The sequence below is a fragment of the Lissotriton vulgaris genome, chromosome 6, assembly GCF_964263255.1.
Source record: "Lissotriton vulgaris chromosome 6, aLisVul1.2, whole genome shotgun sequence".
Taxonomy (NCBI): Eukaryota; Metazoa; Chordata; class Amphibia; order Caudata; family Salamandridae; genus Lissotriton; species Lissotriton vulgaris.
Window position 1 is genome coordinate 1,254,428,571 of NC_141694.1, and position 15,554 is coordinate 1,254,444,124.

At 45.5% G+C, this 15,554-nt stretch overlaps 1 protein-coding gene across 1 annotated transcript in view; it reads left to right on the forward strand.

The window, feature by feature from the left end:
- The window catches only part of LOC147708715 (uncharacterized), a 251,516-nt gene that overhangs the window by 111,976 nt on the left and 123,986 nt on the right, over positions 1-15,554 (forward strand). The window contains exons 12-13 of the mRNA XM_086925765.1: positions 6,648-6,719; positions 8,567-8,656. Of these exons, the coding sequence (XP_086781891.1) occupies positions 6,648-6,719; positions 8,567-8,656 (162 nt within the window). The remainder of the gene's footprint in view (positions 1-6,647; positions 6,720-8,566; positions 8,657-15,554) is intronic.

The following is a 15,554-nucleotide window of genomic DNA, read 5'->3' on the forward strand; positions in this document are numbered from 1 at the left end:
GTTTACTTTCTGGGGAATTTTCTAGAAGGCGAGTTCTGTGAGTGGTGCCAAAATGAATCCATACCCTTTCAAAAACCTCCTATGATACACAGTCGAGCCAAGGAATGCCTTGACTTTGTTCTAGGTTGTTGGACCCTTCCAGTCCAGAATAGCTTAGATCTTAGGTTGTAAGAGTTGCACTTGTCCTCCACCAACACTGCCAGGCAACCTGCCTGAAATCTCCAATTGAGGTTTTCTAGTCATCTTTTACATTCAAATACTTACCTGATCTCAGACCCGAAGCTTCTGCAATCGCCCCCCCTCCCAAAGCAGGGAAAAATGACAGTGTGAATTGCTGTGGGCCATTAACCGCACTGAGGAGCAAGTGGTGTTACAGCTCGAAAGCCGGCACTGAAATAGAAGCAGTCTGACCATTGGCGAAGAAGCCGATCAGGGACCAAGAGGCCGGATAATGCATGCTGGGCCCTCGTGTTACACTACGAATATACTCAGCCAAATGGTCAGCGATCTTTCGAGCAGGAATTGACACAAGTCAAACAACTATTGACACAATATTACACAGAGGTTAAACTAAGTTCCCTAAAATCTTACCAGGCTAAACTATAAATTGGAAGGGCAGTCCCAAGCTATGACTAAAGACTAGATATGATCTTTAACAGCAATCAATACATAGCAACAATCAATCAATCATGGTATTTGTAAAGCGCACTACTTACCTGTGAGGGTCTCAAGGCGCTGGGGAGGGAAATGCTGCTACTGCTTGAAAAGCCAGATCTTGAGGAGTCTTCTGAAGGTTAGCAGGTCTTGGGTCTGCCGTAGGAGAGTGGGTAGTGTGTTCCAGGTCTTGTCGGCATGGTGGGTGAATGATTTGCCACCTGAGGTCGCTCTTCAGATGCGGGGGACTGTGGCGAGGGCGAGGTCAGCGGAGAGGAGCTGGCGGTGTAGAAGCGGAGTCGGCTGTTGAGGTACTCTGGTCTGGTGTTGTGGAGTGCCTTGTGTGTGTGGATGAGGAGCTTGAAGGTTATCCTATTGTTGACAGGGAGCCAGTGCAGGTCTCTCAGGTGGGATGTGACGTGGCTGTGGCGAGTGATGTCAAGGACCAGGCGTGCAGAGGCTTTCTGGATGCGTTGGAGCCGTTTCAGGAGTCTGGCCGAGGCTCCTGCGTAGAGGGCGTTTCGGTAGTCCAACCTGCTGCTGATGAGGGCCTGGGTGACCGTTCTTCTCAATTCAGTGGGGATTCACTTGTAGACCTTGCGAAGCATGCAGAGGGTGTTGAAGCAGGAGGAAGAAACAGCATTGATCTGCTTGGTCATGGAGAGGGTGGAGTCGAGGATGACCCCCGTGTTGTGTTCGCGGCGGTGGGTGTTGGAGCTGTTCCCAATGCGGTTGGCCACCAGGAGCCGTTCCAGGCTGAAGAGGTGGATCCGAGGATGAGGACCTACGTCTTGTCCGAGTTCAGTTTCAGTCGGCTGTTCCTTCTCTATTCGGCAACGGCCTTCATTCCTTCGTGGAGGTTGGTTTTGGCGGTGTGGGGGTCCTTGGTGATAGAGAGGATCAGCTGGGTGTCGTCGTCGTTGGAGATGATGTGGAGGTCGTGCAGTCGGACGACGTGGGCTAGAGGTGCCATGTAGATTTTGAACAGCGTAGGGAAGGGGGATGAGCCCTGGGGTACGCCGCAGATGATCTCGGAGGCTTTGGAGCCGAAGGGAGGTGTGGGGGGCGCTCTGTGTTCTACTGGAGAGGAAGGAGGTGGTCCAGTCCAGGGCCTTCTCTTGGATCCCGGCGTCGTGGAGGCATGTTCGTAGTGTGCAGTGGCAGACAGTGTCGAATGCGGTTGACAGGTCCAGGAGATGAGGGCCATGGTTGCTGTCTCGAAGGAGATGTTGATGGCTTTCCGGAGGTGGGTTGCGATGTTGGTGCTGGCTCTGTTGAAGATGTGGTGTGGGCATGGGTCTGACGGAGATCTGGAGTGGACAGTGTTCATGATCTTGATGGTGTCATTGTCATTGATGTTGTCCAGGAGAGCAGGCAATTGGTGCAAATTGTGGTCGTGGGGGCGGCGGTATCAGTGGTTGTCGGGGCGGTCATGGCATTGAAGCTGTCGTGGATGTCTGCGATCTTGCGATGGAAGAAGGTGGCGAGCGAGTCGCACAGGTTTTGCGAAGGTGGGATGTCGTTGGTGTTGGTGTTGGAGCTGGGGTTGGAGAGTTCCTTCACGATGTTGAAGAGCTCTTTGCTGTTGTGTGCGTTGTTGTCTAGGCGGTCTTTGAAGGAGGCCCTTTTGGCGGATCTGATGAGGTGATGGTGTCCGCGGGTGGCGTTCTTGTGGACTGCGTAGCTGTCCGGTGTTCGTACATGGAGCCACTTTTTCTCCAACTTTCGGCTGGTTTGCTTGGAGGCCTGGAGGTCTTCAGTGAACCAGCTGGCTCTCTTGCTGTTGTCTGTTGTTGTTGTCTAGGTGGTCTTTGAAGGAGGCCCTTTTGGCGGATCTGATGAGGTGATGGTGTCTGCGGGTGGCGTTCTTGTGGACTGCGTAGCTGTCCGGTGTTCGTTCACGGAGCCACTTCTTCTCCAGCTTTCGGCTGGTTTGCTTGGAGGCCTGGAGGTCTTCAGTGAACCAGCTTGCTTTCTTACTGGTGTGACTGTTGGAGGATTTCTTGACCGGGGCGAGGGTGATGGCTCAGTCGTCGATCCACTGTCTGAGAATGTGGGCGGCGATGTCGGCGTCGGTGGGGTCGGTGGGTAAGCTGTGGGCAAGGGTGGTGGTTAGCTGGTCTTCGGTGACTTTGTTCCAGCAGCGGCGAGGAATCAGTTGGGTGAGGTGGTGCATGGTGGGTTTCCGGAAGGTTAAGTGGATGCAGTGATGGCCGGTCCAGTGGAGTTCGGTGGTGTGGTTGAAGGAGACGTGGGGGCTTGTGGTGAAGATGGGGTCAAGCGTGTGGCCGGCGGAGTGAGTGGGTGTAGTGATGAGTTGTCTGAGTCCGAGTTTGGCTAGGTTGTCGATCAGGGTGGTGGAGTTGTTGTCGTTGTTCTCGAGGTAGAAGTTCAGGTCCTCAAGGAGGATGTAGTCTATGGAGGCGAGCGCGTGTGAGCTGATGAAGTCGGAGATGGAGTCGCTGAACTGTGGTCGGGGTCCAGGGGGTCTGTAGATGAGGGTTCCTCTGAGGGTGGTGTTGGGGTCGGTGTGGATCTGGAAGTGTAGGTGTTCGGCGATGTTGAGGGTGTCGTCGGTGCTGGTCTAGGCTCTGAGGGTGTTCCTGTGGACAATGGCGATTACTACTCCTACTCCGTTGGTGCGGTCCCTGCGGGAAATTTTATAGCCGTCCGGGATAGCTATAGCGATGTCGGGTGCAGAGTAGGGGTTCAGCCAGGTCTCTGTCAGGAAGGTGACGTCTGGGGAGGTTGAGTAGAGAAGGTCCCAGAGTACTACGGCGTGTTTGCGTGCGGAGCTAGTGTTGAGAAGAATGCATCTGAGGTAGTTGGGTTCTTTCCTGGTGGGTGGGCTGGCGGGTCGTGTGCTGGTGAAGCTGCAGTTCTGGCAGGAAAAGGGCCCTTGGATGCGCTTTGGGGTGGCCAGGCAGTATGTGAGTTCTTGTCCGGTGTTGAGTGCGTGGATGGGGTTGGCGTCGTATCGGTGTTGGGGCTCGCGGGGGCCAGGGGTTCAGGTGCTGAGCGCGGTCCAGGCATGGACGGGTGCAGATGGGCTTGCCTTTGGAAGGAGAGGTGGGAGGGAGGAGCAGCTGGGAGGTTGGAGCGGGCGAATGGGAGAGCAGGGGAGTGGGGGCGCAGGGGACGCAGCGGCAGGAACTGGGGGGCAGAACAGCAGGGATACCGAAAGGAAAAGGGACACAGTAATGGCACAGCTGGGAAGGGGGCACAAGGGCAAAAACACACAGTGAGCTGACAAATAATACAATTTACAATGAAAATAAAAATACCAGAAACAGGGGCAAGAGCAGGGAGGGCCTCGAATCCCAGACAGCGGCAGCTGGGCTAAGGCAAGGGCACACAGGCAGTGCTGTGCAGTGTGGGGAGCGACCTACCAAGGACAAAACACAGAGTACTTATCTGTAATGAAGGAGCAAATAAAAGAGGATGATGACTCTGGACATGCATATTGTCTGGACATTCTATTGCTTTATGATGTATTATTGTTCTTTAAAGGGCTGAATGTTGGGGCTGCCAAAAAAGGTTATTGTAAATGGTAGCATCCGGTCTTGTAATAAAATCAGCCACCTTCTCATTGCCTTGTTCAACATCTCAATAGCAACAGCCACCTGCCTCAAAGACTGGAAACAGGCAAAAGTCAATCCCCTACTAAAGAAACCATTAGCAGATCCCAGTGAATTCCAGAACTGACAACCGATCTCCCTGCTCCCATTCCCTGCCAAAGTATTAGAAAAAGTAATCAACCAATAACTCTCCTTACAACTGGAACAGAACTACTCGATTCCTCTCAATCTGGATTCCGCAGCAACCACAACACAAAGACAGTCATCATGGCAGGTACCGATGACATCTAAGACCTACACGACTGCGGAGAGACTGTGGCTCTGATTCTCATAGACCTCTTGGCAGCCTATGATACGGCTGCCACCCCACATTCATCACAAGGCTGCACAACAGACGCATCCAAGGAGCTGCTCTCAGATGGATCGCCTCTCCTCACCAGAAGAATGCAAAAAGTCAGTCTACCCTCACTTCGAACCAAAGAAAATCATCTGCATTACAGACATTGCCAACTGGATGAGGGACAACTGCCTGAAACTTAACCCAGACAAGACAGAGGTACTGCACTTCAGAAACAAAAGCTCTCCCTTGGACGCATCTTGGCGGCCCTCTTAACTCAGACCCCCACTGACCAAGCCTACGAACCGACTACAGACAATACAGAACACAGCAGTCAGACTCGCCCTGGAACTCCCTAGACTAATTCACATCACCCCCTACCTCAGGGAAATGAATGTGTCTCCCTGTACAGAAAAGCTCCTGGCCCACGCATACAAGGTCCTACATAACTGCGGACCTCCTACTTTAACCATCGACTGCACTTGCATCAGCCCACCATACATCTCTGCTCCACTTCCGTCTCTAACCTTCACCCCCGCATCTGACATAGCAGATGCAGAGATCGTTCCTTCTACCTAGCAACAAAAACATGGAATGAGCTACCCCTTTATCTCCGTACACCCCCATCTCTTCCAGAGTTCTGAAAGTCCCGGAAGACTTAGATGTTAGGCTTATCAACTGGACTCTGCCATCGCCTGTAAACCTTCACGTGTGACATGAAGTGCTATACAAATCTACTGATTGATTGATGCTGAGAGGCAGAATTGAGTGAATGATTGTTGTTCATGGCAACACATTTGAAGGGAATCTATTTCTAGCTAATTAAAGGAACATAGAAGTAGAGCTTTTTGTGCACCCTGTATGAATGTTGGTTGTTTTTATTCCTTAGTATAATCAGTGAAAGAGAGTTCATAGATATTAAACTTACCAAAAATACATTTTCTATGTGTGGTATCAAATGCTCAAGATTTTCATATTCAGATATTGTTCCAAAGTATGGCCATTTTTTGATTATTATACTTATTAGAATGATCTCTGGAATCGTGAAACTGGCTCAGCTAGTCCAAGGCAGTAGAATGATCACACTAAGTATTCTTATTTACCTGTGTTCCAGGTTCAATGAAGGTCTGGAAGCCAGCAGGTGCAATTGGCTTTTTTGGCCTTCCTATAGGGGTGTTCATAGATGTATTCTCCACATGCTCAGTAGTAAAAGCTCTTAATTGCCTGTTCTTCTTGTCATGTCCACTCACATACATGGTAGTCAATTAATGGGTTATGCTCTCAGCACATGGTATTAACTAATCATAACACACTTTGCAGTTGGCAATAGTGGATAATACCTTACAATCAGCTCTAGATGAGAACTCTCAGGACACTCTTCATCATTAGTGAACACATGCCTATGGGCAGTGAGATCAGAGTGCAATTACACAAAATAATAAGGATGTATCAGTGTAGTACCAATAAATAGCACAGACTGCATAGGCAGGCTGATGTTTAGGAAAACATCACTTGCACATGTAACGATAATCCTCACCTTTCTCTGCAAAATTATGTAACTTTCATTAATCTTATGAGTTTACGTTTGTTGTTTTGAATTAGTATATTTTACTAAGATTCACCTCTTTCCATTGGCTATGAACTTGTCCACTCCCTTACATCCTAACAAGGTGAACATGCATCCTTGCTGTTTTCTCTTTAAACATATTTGCGTGTATTATTTGTCTGCCAGAAAAATGCTTCATGCAGTCTATTTATACTCATGGAATGTTTATAGGCAAACTAGCCAAATACACTGCTCTGACACATATCTTTAAAGCCTTTAAACCCTTAAGGGTACCATGGCTAAAGATATGACTTTACAGCAAAATAATATTGTCATCTCCTACTTCGCATGATTTACTAGAAACAAGGTTGCTGGCAACAAACTGTGTGTGATCATGGTCCTACTTAAACCTCGGTGCCAATGAAAAGTTTGATGAGAGTCTTTCATTGTAGTCATGGCGGTGGAGTTTGGTGTGGAAAGTGAAAGTTGGCCTTAAAGTATGTTTTGCCTAAAGCAATTTTTACCTTTACAGCAGCCACAGTGGTTCCCGGCAGACACAATAATTAGAGGGAGCCGAAGCCTCCTACCTTATTCTGGCGAAAGGGTAAGACGGGGCACCAAAGGCCACAATGTGTTTAGACATTTCCTTCACCATGTTTTTGAGTATTTCCTTTGCCTCAGAACATTTTATTTTTTGGTTTCTATGAATACGTAGTAAAAAAAACAGTCATTTCTTGCCACCTGTCCCTCTCTATAACTGGCTAAACAATCTGCTCTATCATACATTGTCTTATCTTACTGCCTCACCCTTCAAAGGATTTTACCCAACAGTGATTACATTATTATGTTCTTTGAGTTTTGACAATAATGTTTCCGAAGGTTTGTTGACTTCAAATGAATGCTGTTTCATCAAGGTTAATAAAGGCTACGCATTTATTCTTTAAATAGATGACTGTTTACAATGTATGTTTCTCAAGACAGCGTAGTTTATACAATACTACCATATACACATAGCCAAAATGTATGAGGAAGATTTTATGTGAATCAGTGCTGTTTCTTTCTTTTTTGATTCCAACATTACCAGCTGAACTAGCCATTCAAACTCTAAATATAAAAGACACCAGGATCTTCTGGATAAATTATAAATTCCACGCAAACCTTTGAAACTGTTTATCTCATCACCACCTGAAAGCAAACTTTCTCTTAATGAAGTAGACCCAGACTGGAGGCTTGTACAAACTTCAACTGTGCAAAAGTAAATAAGACTTTCCCCGGTTTTGTAAATGCATATTTAATGGTAGCACCCATCTTAATGTCATTCACAAGTAGAAGCATGGTGTCCTTTACATGTATTTTAAAAAGAAGTCTAGGAGAATTATGATGCCTTTTATGATACAAGATTTGGAATACAACTTTTTCAGAAATATCTGCAGTTAATTCGATACCCTCTGCCAGAGCCACCAAACTCTTTCCTCACTCTTACCATGATCTACTGACTTCACTTTAATCTTTGTACTCCTTAATGATAAGACCAGGACATGGTATTGACAGACCTGAAATGTGTCACAGACTCGATTGGTAGGAAGGTCGAGAATCAAGATTGCATTGTTGAAGCTGAGCACCCAAAGCTGCCATAATAAATGGAACCACTCTGCTAGAGTAACTTTTAATGCATAGTAACTATTCCTTGGTACATAAGAAGCCTCCTCCATCTCTGCTGACTTAGGCCCAGTCACTCAAGGAGCTTGTGGAATCCAGCAAGCTTCATAAGATGTTGCTGGTCTACCAAGGTCTTAGAGGAATGCTAGAGACATCTTAGGGAAAAAAAAACACATGCACACACCATGCAGTGTATATCTAGTCTGTGGACTTTTGAAAACTCTTACATTATCATATTCAGAGGACTTTAGTAACTGTTTTAACTTCACAAATTCTGAATACACATTCAGGTGCAAGAGAACACCTGACATGGGATTCAGTGAGCTTCTGTAGCTCACTACCTCTGACGTTCCCCCGACGCGATGTCGACTCATCAAAATCTGCAAAACTAAAAACGTTTATGTGGACTTCATTATTTCCCAGGGACGTTTTCAAAAAATGTCTTTTGAACAGAAGGATACACAACTCAAAAGAAAGGGCCATACTGAGTGAATATTTGGCTAGCCGCTGCATCCGCATGTACCAAGGCATAAATACATATATTTCAAAATATTTCTATATATAAATGTATATATACATATATATGTGTGTATGTGTGTGTGTGTATAACTTGATGATATACACATACTATATATATATTCAAGCATGTTTCTGTTATAAAATGGTAGGAAAATATTATTATTTTGATATCCTCAAATACAAAGTAGTAGGCTGAGAAGGAACGTGAGCCTCATTAGTGGAGGCTGGAGTTGGCCGTAATCTTTGCTGAAGTCCTTTTTGGATTCTTTACAGCTTCCTGTATGCCTTTCAAGACACCGCATGGGACAGAGGAATTTTCCATTGATTCTGCGCATCCCACTTCATATTGCTGGAAGAGTATGGGTAAGTGAAAAATTATTTTAATGGAGGAATAGGAGCCAGGTATTTGGGTGTTTCATTTGCCCTCCATGCATGTTCTTTAACAATGGATCCACTATAAATGTTATTTCACACACCCTACTCCCAATCCATAACTAACTTGACCTTCTTCTAAACAAAGCTGTTCCTAGCATTCTCACCAAACAATAATACCTCTAAACCTTAGACTATCTTCACTTGTTGCACTGTCATTAAGCCCACCTCACTATTCCACTATGCCACTTTTCTGGCAAATTCTTTCCCCTTTCCTCTTCGTTCCCCATATGTCTGGATTAGACATCACTCTACTTTTAGCTTCCCCATTTCATTCTCTGGCACTTCCTCCCTCACCTACACACCCTAAAAATAAAGTTTAATTAAATTCAACAGGTATAGATCTTCAGACACATTGGATATTTTTTGGCTCGCTAGTTTTAACCACATCCATATTTCTACATTTACATGCTTTTCATGCAATTTATGAGATTGCATCAGGTAGATAAACTCACCTTCTTAAATGTGGGTGGTGCTAAACACTTTGATGAGGGTTTTTAAAATGGTGTTGTGTGGATAATGGAAGTGGGTTTTGGAGTATTTTTTGCCTCATGCTATTTCTTACCTCTTCAACAGCCACGTTGGCCCACCACAGAAGCAATGATGAGGCTGAACAACAGCTTAATACTTTACACTGGTGAAAGGGTAAGTGACAGATGATTTCAAAGGCACCATGTTTTTTAGTATTGTCTTTGTCCCAGCACATTTTATCTAGTTGGCTTCTAGCAATGGTGAATGGTCTACAAAGCCAATCTCATCCCTTGCACTCTGCCCCCATCCAAAGCAAAACCGTTAATCTCTTCTTTACAGCATCCTTATCATGTTGGCCTCTGGGTTTTGAAATGACTGTTTCTTTAAGTTTATCATCAATGCCAAATTAACTCTGTTTTTGCAAGGATTAATAAAGGCCACCAATTATTCTTTACATATATGAATATTTACAATGCACAATTTGCAAAGCAGTCTATCTCTCATCCTTTCTTTCACTCCTCCAAACTACCCCACACTCCCTTCACATCCCTTTTCTGCACCTACACAGAGTAAACATATTTTTCAAATCACAACCACTTTTCAAGGTTATTGGCTAGATCTGCAGACCGTGTATATCCACATCACCATTTACAAGTGCCTAAGACCTCATCTGACAGTTGGCTCTCTTAAATACGTTACGAACAGACTCCAAGTCGTACAGAATGCAGCTGCATGGCTGCTGTTGAATATACCCAGACATCAATCAGCCAGATCCTCCTTGAGGGAGCTTCATTGGCTCCCGGTCCAAGCCAGGATCAAATTTAAGTCCATAAGCTTGGCTCACAGAGCCATGTATGGGAGATGCCCCACCTTGATACAAAAGTTGGTCTCACATTATTCTCCCCTTCGCCACCTCAGGTCAAGCTCTAACTTTCTCATGAATCCCACCAGCTTCAAGAGAGCCAGGTGGGGTGGAATGCCTTTCGCCCACCTGGTACCTAAACTGTGGAACAGTATGGATCCGAAACTCCGACTGATTTAAAACAAAGCGTCCTTCAAAAAAAGACTCAAAACATGGCTTTTCCCCTAAATTCATGCGCAAACAACTGGCTGTACTATCGCACCTCAGCGCTGGGATGCCCAAGGGTAGCTATGCGCTTTCAAAATCCCCTAAACCTAAATCGACTGTTCACAATCCATTACAAAATAAAAGTATTCCCTTTTTGTTTTTTTGTAAATAGTGACAGCACTTTTGACATAACAGGGACACCATATTTTCCAGTCCAGTGGGGAGTGGCAATCCAATTTCAGACTCAAACTCATTGTTTGGTGTTTGCAGAGCATTTGCCCTCCCTCCCTTCTTCGTATATGACGTCACCAGAACTCCTCTATAGCCAGTGGACCATATTACAGGTTACCTTTTATGTATTTTCTTATTTTACATACTTACTTTGGGGTAATAAACTTGAAAAGATTGATTTCAAACAGACAAATGGTATTGGCAATAGTAAGTAAAATATTGGATCATACCGTTTAGTTGCCTGCAGTGAAATAAAAAGTAATGCTTGATTATGCTGAATATGGAATTTTAGAAAACACATTCTTCTTATACGAGTAAGGGATTGTCCAAGCTGTTCTCTCAAAGGGTCAGCTAGCAATGACATTTATTGGATTTAGAATATTTACCTTTTTCAACTCTCCTCTTAACTTTTTTTGTCCTGTACAGAACTGTACACAGTTTGGCATGGTGGAAATTATCATGCCAAATTTGTTGCAGGGTCCAAGGTCTTGGTGGAATCTAAAAAAGATTTTTCAATGGAGCATTTGCCTAAACTGCTCCATTTTGTAACTACATAATTGTGACTGCATTGTGTGCTATACATGTGTGTGCGTGTATATGAACATATATACATATATTTATATATATATATATATATATATATATATATATATATATATATATATATATATATAGAGAGAGAGAGAGAGAGAGAGAGAGATAGAGATTGAGATAAATGTTTGAGATACATTTGGATATATCTTGAGCGAGCAAGTGATAGGCTGTAGTTTTCTCCAGACATTTGTGCATATTCAAACAACAAGAAATGAAAAAAACGCCTTTTCTAGACAAATCACATTACAGGTAAAAACAATTCAGTTTTTCTAACGTCCTGTAATTATCTTTCCACCTATCTGAGAGTTGGGTCTGTAGACTGATCTGAGAGGAGAGGGGTTGTAATAATGTTTAGTGCAGTCAGCTTCTGAAGTCTTTTTGCCTGATGCCTTTTTTTTATATGTTTCCCAGCTACCCATTTGGCCTACCACAGGTGTAATGGCACATTGGAGCACCCAAAAGGTTACGCCCCTTCATCATAATGCTGGAAGAGAAATGGTAGGTGATAAGGGATGCTAGTAAGTGAGTTGGAACCTTGTATTGAATGTTTCCCTTGTCTTTCCATGCTAGCAATGTCGAAATGGTCTCTAGTGTAGTTATTCAGCATGACACCAAAGATTGCCCTATTCCTTGTCTTTCTAATAATGCCTTGACCAAGAGTCACTCATTGCTCTTCATGCTCACTTATCTTAGGGCGAGAAAGCAAAAGACACACAATTGATGGACGGAGTGCAGAACAAATCAAAACACTCACCCCCAGTCAAGAGATCTGGGTTAAATCCATCATTCTTTTGCTCACCATTCCACCCCAGTTTAAACCTGGCCATATGCAAATCAGTCTTGACCATGTGCCTCATGGGAACAGTCTACCCCGAACTGCCAAGCCAGGTCCTCACTGGACCAGAAACAAGCATCCTAGGACCGGTTTCGGGGTTTCCCCCTCTTCAGCCAGGATAGCTTGATTCCAATGGCACAGTGAGCCCAGGACGCACATCTGGGCATACCTGGTGCACTTAGGATGAGAAAGCAAAAGACACACAATTGATAGACAGAATGCAGAACAAATCAAAACATTCAGCCCCAGTCAAGAGAACTGGGTTAAATCCATCATTCTTTTGCTCACCATGCCATCCCAGTTTAGACCTGGCCGTATGCAAATCAGTCTTAACCCTGTGCCTCATTGGAACAGTCCAGCCCGAACTGCCAAGCCAGGTCCTCTCTGGCCCGGAAATAAGCATCCTAGGACCGGTTTCGGGTTTCACCCGTCTTCAGCCAGGATAGCTTGATTCCAGTGGCACAGTGAGCCCAGGACACATGTCTGGGCATACCTGGGGTAAAAAGGACGAGAAAGCAAAAGACACATAATTGATAGATGGACTGCAGAACAAATCAAAACATTCACCCCCAGTCAAGAGATCTGGGTTAAATCCATCATTCTTTTGCACACCATGCCAACCCAGTTTATAGCTGGCCATATGCAAATCAGTCTTGACCCTGTGCCTCATGGGAACAGTCCAGCCCGAACTGCCAAGCCAGGTCCTCCCTGGACCGGAAACAAGCATCCTAGGACTGGTTTTGGGGTTTCACCCCTCTTCAGCCAGGGTAGCTTGATTCCAGTGGCACAGTGAGCCCAGGATTCACATCTGGGCATACCTGGCGCACTTTGGGTGAGAAAGCAAAATACACATAATTGATAGACGGAATGCAGAACAAATCAAAACATTCACCCCCAGTCAAGAGATCTGGGTTAAATCCATCATTCTTTTGCACACCGTGCCAACCAAGTTTATAGCTGGCTAAATGCAAATCAGTCTTGACCCTGTGCCTCATGGGAACAGTCCAGCCCGAACTGCCAAGCCAGGTCCTCCCTGGACCGGAAACAAGCATCCTAGGACTGGTTTAGGGGTTTCACCCCTCTTCAGACAGGGTAGCTTGATTCCAGTGGCACAGTGAGCCCAGGACTCACGTCCGGGCATACCTGAAGCACTTTGGGTGAGAAAGTAAAAGACACACAATTGATGGATGGAATGCAGAACAAATCAAAACATTCCCCCCAGTCAAGAGATCTGGGTTAAATCCAACATTCTTTTGTTCACTATGCCACCCCAGTTTAGACCTGGCCATTTGCAAATTAGTCTTGACCCTGTGCCTGAATTGGCATGGTGAGTACAAAAACTATGGATTTAGGTCCAGATCTCTGTACTTGGGTGAATGTATGACATTGTTCTGTGTTCTGTCCATCAATTGTTCTTTTTGCATTTGTCCCCCCGAGAGGGACAGGTATGCTCAGACGTGAGGCCCTTGCTCTACATGCCTCTGCAGTCAAGCTATCCTGGGTGATGAGGGCTGAAATCCCGAAACCGGTCGTAGGTTGCTTGTTCCCAGTCCAGTGTGAACCAAGCCTGGCAGTTCAGGCTGGACTGTTCCCATTGGGCACAGGGTCAGGACTGATTTGCATATGGCTGGGTCCAAACTGGAATGGCATGGTGAGCAAAAAAACAACGAATTTAGGCCCAGATGTCTGTACTGGCCTGAATGTATGACATTGTTCTGCATTCTGTCCATCAATTGTTCTTTTTGCATTTGTCACGGGTCGGGTATGCTCAGACCTGAGTCCCGTGCTCTCTGTGCCCTTGGAGTCAAGCTATCCTGGCTGAAAACCCAAAACTGGTCATAGGATGCTTGTTTCCAGTCCAGGGAGGACCTGGGCTGGCAATTCGGGCTGGCCTGTTCCCATTGGGCACAAGGTGCATGACTGATTTGCATATGGCTGGGTCCAAACGGGAATGGCATGGTGAGCAAAAAAACGATGGATTCAGGCCCAGATCTCTGTACTGGGGTTAATGTATGACATTGTTCTGCATTCTGTCCATCAATTGTTCTTTTTGCACTTATCTTGGTACACATTTTTCAAACAACATTTTTTCAGTTACCTTGCAATACTTTTACCTGAAACATAACATTTGGCTTGATTGCTTAATTTTTCAACAAAGTCGATATTTTCATATCACCTGCAGCAGTGCCCCACCCAATATAAATTTGTGTTAAATTCGATAAGCTTCTAAGAATTCTGTTTGGCCTTGAACTTTATGTTGGCCGTTTTAAACGTACCTGTCCCTAGTGACACCACATATAAGGGGACAAATGGAATTCCTCGTTTGTCCTGGTAATATCCATACCCTCTAGGATACTCTTACCACATGGCAATTCCTGGAAAGTCCTACTCCTACCTTTAACATCTACATAATAGACATCATAACAAATATAAAATAGACATTTTTCAGAACATACTAAAGAACATGTTTAGCCAATCCCTCTCAGTCACATTCTAGTTCCATTTTCTATGGCAGACTGTTGGAAATGGGGGTTGCCCAAGTCTCAAAGGGGGTAGCATGGCATCAAGCGGGCAGGCCAAACTTCGAGGACATGTGAAGCATTCACGCAGTACCCTCAGTCAACACACCAGGCACACTACAAAAGAGGCAGGACACCAATTTGAGTTTGAAAATTAAGCAGTTTAGTATCTCCAACCTGCAAGGCAAAAAGGAAAAATACACTGGTAATCACAACAAGGCGCCAACTGGCGCCAGAGCCAAGTACATCCTGGGGATTTATTTACATGGGACAAAAAGGGTTGAGTCCAAAGTCCATGCTGTAATAAAAATGGTTGGTTAAATGAACATTAGACCTGGGGCCAATCTGGCGGGGCCAACTCAGGCCTTCATCCTTGAGAGGTTGGCTGAAATTGTAAGTTGCATATTAGCATAACTACACCTCATGCGTGACAACGCCAACCCCACCCCTGTAAGGGAAAAACAACAACAAAGCATTACAGCACATACTAGTCAGGAGCACCTGTAAGAAATCAGTACGGCAGGCTCATTAACCAGGGGCATAACAGGGGCCTGGAATAACTCTTCAGGCCAGCATAGGGGCACCACGGCACTAACAGGGCGCAAAAGCATACGATCACCCATCAGGTGTAAAACCACAGTGTACCTAGGCCTCAATAACCTTAGTGTAGGCATAACATTTGCATAACCACCTTAGCAGGGTAATCAGCAGTCCATAACACTAGGCGCAGTGGCGCATCACACCTGGACAGGTAACATGAAACGCTGCGTTACCCTAGGCAACCAGCATCCTGATCAGAAATGAACATGGCAAATAACCATTGCAGGGCACAGGGGTCAACAAGCCATTAACAACCAGGCTGAGTTACCCAGCCCTTCACTCTGCAGGGCCTGACACCTAGCTAGGGGTTAACTTGTCCCTCTACCAATCCCGGGGAGGTTTCAGTAATGTCCCAGCCCAGCCTAGAGGCTTAAAAAGGAGATCAATAGGGCCAATGAAGATCAGTACAGTTTCCAGGGGCTAGCACAAGTCCTGGGGCGAGCACCGACCCTGTGCCCCGACCTCCACACAGTTTAATCCAAACCCCACTCACCAGGCTCAATAGGTTCT